At 40.9% G+C, this 3,266-nt stretch overlaps 1 protein-coding gene across 1 annotated transcript; it reads left to right on the top strand.

Moving 5' to 3' along the window:
* Positions 1 to 294: 294 nt before the first annotated feature.
* DMAC1 (distal membrane arm assembly component 1) lies at positions 295 to 2,847 on the top strand. Its single transcript, XM_045871024.3, has 2 exons — positions 295 to 618; positions 1,478 to 2,847. The coding sequence occupies exons 1-2, from the start codon at positions 345 to 347 to the stop codon at positions 1,540 to 1,542; spliced, it is 339 nt and encodes a 112-aa protein (XP_045726980.1). The 5' UTR covers positions 295 to 344; the 3' UTR covers positions 1,543 to 2,847.
* Positions 2,848 to 3,266: the final 419 nt, after the last annotated feature.

The raw sequence follows: 3,266 nt of genomic DNA, 5'->3' as shown, positions 1-3,266 counted from the left end.
AGACAGGTGAAGTGACACGCTCAAGGGAAGAAACTTAGAAACCCAGACTCCTCCTCTAAAGAAACTAAGAATTCAGACATTTAGGAGGTTGGCTAAGTCATAATCCTGAAAGTGATTGCGGCTGGGTGTAGGGACAGATAGCCTCAGGTAAGGCCAAGGTTGTTGCCACACAAACCCACAACCGAAGGCGCGCCACCATCTTTTCCCGTTGGAGGCAGGCCCAAACTACATTTCCCAGCGACCTCAAGCTGCTTCCGGTGCAGTGCGCCGGCGCTCTGCTTTCCGGCCGTAACTTTTACGTCAGTTCCGTCCAGAGTCCCATAGCTGAAGCCGAGCTCCCGAACATGGGTTCTTTCCTGTCCCAGCCTGTGCAGCCGATCAAGGTCCCTGCGCCTCCTGAGGCCACCAACTCCGCCGAGTCCCTGCCCCTCCCTGCACCTGGAGCGCCGACCTCTCCAGCGGAAGGCCCTCTATTTAATAACTGCTGGAGCTGTCGCGTGCTTTCAGGGGCGGGGCTGATAGGGGCGGGCGGGTACGTGTACTGGGTGGCGCGGAGGCCCATGAAGCTGGGATACCCCCCTGGTCCAGGGACTATTACACAGATGGTCATCGGCATCAGTGAGAGTCGGGGCAACGCAGGGACTTTGGGCAGGGGCAGAGGGAGAAGTGGGCTGGAGCCACGTGGGCGGGTTGCGGGGCTGGTCACGTGGCGGAGGTACACCAAATGAGAAGCAGGGTCTGGGAGGGGAAGTTGTTGGAACGCTTTCCTCATTAAAGAAAAATCACAGAATTAAGAACTTTACTAGCTTCAATTTTTTTAATCCTAACAATGGCTTAGATATAGGTATGATTATAGTAATCCTTTTTTACCGCCGAACTAAGGCACAAAGACTAAGAAGTATTATGTTCAAGGTCAGATAATCAGGATGTGACCCAGGTGGCACCAGACCCCATTTTTTCCCCTCCAGATCCTGGAGAAAGTCTGAGTGAGAGTACATAATCTTGATTAGGAACTAGGGCTTTGAAGTCACATCTTAGATATGACTTGTAAGCCCACATTTTGGTGTACCATGGGTAAAGTAGCCCACAGTCCTTAACTGTAGCAATAATAATAATGTGGTTATTATTATGATAATAATTGATTGTTACGATATCTTACAGTAAAATGTAATTCTTTTTACTCTCAAGCCAATTGAATGGGTAGAATTTTAGGTTTTCAGATCTCTTACCTTTTTAATTAGATTCCCCAAATCAGTTCTCTTTAAGTCCCTTTCTTGCTTGGGTAGGTAACCGATTTTTCTTTTCCTCTGAACTTTCTTTTCCTTTTCTGAGTTTGACTCTTACAAGAGAATATAATGGTGATGTATCTTCTAGGAGTGTTGTGAGGATTAAATAAGGTGGCATATATGAAAGCACCTAGTAAACTGAGGTTTAACAACCATGTAAGGTGCTGTTGTTTTTTTGTTTTTTTCTCTAGGCATTGCTTGTTGGGGTGTAGTCATCCTTTCAGACCCCAAAGGAAAGGCCTTCCGTGTTGATTGAAAGTACTACCTATGAATTTGTCGTCATCTGTCCATGTCCCCAGGACACCAGAACAAGCATGGGACTTATGGATGTTCTGGACAGACAAATGGACATTGACAGACTTCAGTCCTGAGGATACTACAAGACTGAAAAGACAAATGTGGGTTGTTATTCTTTGGCCATGAGTGTTGTGGCCGCTTTCTCAGGCTCCACAGGGAACAATAAATCCCTCAGAGAAGAGAAAAAGTTCTGTGTCTTATCTGGTATAATAATTAAAAAAAAAAAAAAAAAAGTTAAAAATTTTTAAGTTAAAAAAAAAGAGGAAATGATAAACCAAGTTGGAAAATGAACTAAACTATTATTTTAAATAGTTCTCTGTACTTTTCCTAGTATTGGGTCCACACCTATTAACAGTCGATTGGCATCATGCGATGTGCAGAAGTACATAAAACTTTTTATCTGTGCACTGCTTGTAATTTCCAAGGCGTTATCAAATATATCACCTTATGAGAGTTTCAAAGCTACTCTATTTCATTGATGGTAAGTGAAACTTAAAAATAATCCTGGTGATTTGTCCAGGGTCATTCAGCAAGTCAGTGGTGCATCTAGGACTTGTTTAGTTCTCCTTCTAGTCTTTCAGAACTCGGATGATTCCAAAGAGGCAAGAATTACCTTTATGAAACAAAAATCAGCATATAATTAAAAGTACCAAAAAAATTGAGAGAAATTCACATTTATCATTGAAAACAAAAACGTTTGGTTCTTTGTCCACAACCACTGGAAATGTTTCTGTTATGACATTGACATGCTTTTGAGATAATGACTTAAAATTTGACAGTTCATTTCTAAGAGAAGCCTGTGCTTCCTACCAGTTTTTTTTCATTTCTGATATACCCTAGCTTCTCTATAAAGTTATACATTGCTGTTTTTCATAGCAGAAAGATAGTCAAGTTAGCTGCCGATCACAGTGTGTACGATGTTGAGCAAGTCCCTTCAGAGCTGTTACTAGTATGTAGAAGTGCCTGGATCTAATGCTGAATGACTGTATTCCCAACATTTTTGGGGGGTTAAACCAAAATACATAAATCTAACTTTTGGTCTTGGATTGACCTACTGAATAAATAGAATAACTTTTAATATAATTTTAACATCTCAGAATTTGTACTAGTGTGTAAGCAAATAAGAGTTTTTTCCAAATAAACTTGCCTGCTCACTAGAGTATTGCCAAGGTATGTTTGGTTCTTCCCAACTTGGAGCTGTTTTACTAGGTTTGAGTAAAATGATTCTTTACTATGTCTGTGGGCATTTAAGTGGGAATAACACTCCCCCCCAAAAAAAGTAAGTTTGTTAAATTTGAAACTAATAGTTGTTTTTTTTTTTTTTTTAACTTTGGAAAATTTGCTTTGGTTTCTGCCAGTGCAAAGTCAGAAATCTAATTTGTTTTAGAGATGAGTCTGATCTTCAGAGACAAAAGGGATATACCACTTCAGTCCTGCAAGGCATGAAGTACACATAGTGCCCCTATTGTCTTCCCTTTTGTTGGGGATGAAGTGGGGTGAGTAGGATAAACAGGCTCAAAAATCAGTGGATTATTACTCAGTAATATAAGAACACCTGTTTAATTATGATTCATGGGTTGTAGAATCTCTTTATGGCATGGAAATGAGTTTACAAAGGCTCATAATTACTTCTGGCAAAGGAGAGGAGGAAAAGTACAAATAAAGGTAATTTAAAATGACCTT

Source organism: Mirounga angustirostris, unplaced genomic scaffold (assembly GCF_029215605.1).
Source record: "Mirounga angustirostris isolate CCGP_5_RB_7025 unplaced genomic scaffold, mMirAng1.0.hap1 SCAF_15, whole genome shotgun sequence".
Taxonomy (NCBI): Eukaryota; Metazoa; Chordata; class Mammalia; order Carnivora; family Phocidae; genus Mirounga; species Mirounga angustirostris.
This window is presented reverse-complemented; position numbering and strand designations above follow the sequence as displayed.

What these genes read in the sequence shown, in the direction of transcription:
- DMAC1 (XM_045871024.3), top strand. Translation starts at nt 345, where the DNA reads ATGGGTTCTTTCCTGTCCCAGCCTGTGCAGCCGATCAAGGTCCCTGCG. An exon ending in ACAGATGGTCATCGGCATCA is followed by an intron (nt 619 to 1,477) that starts GTGAGAGTCGGG and finishes TTTTTTCTCTAG; the next exon opens with GCATTGCTTGTTGGGGTGTA.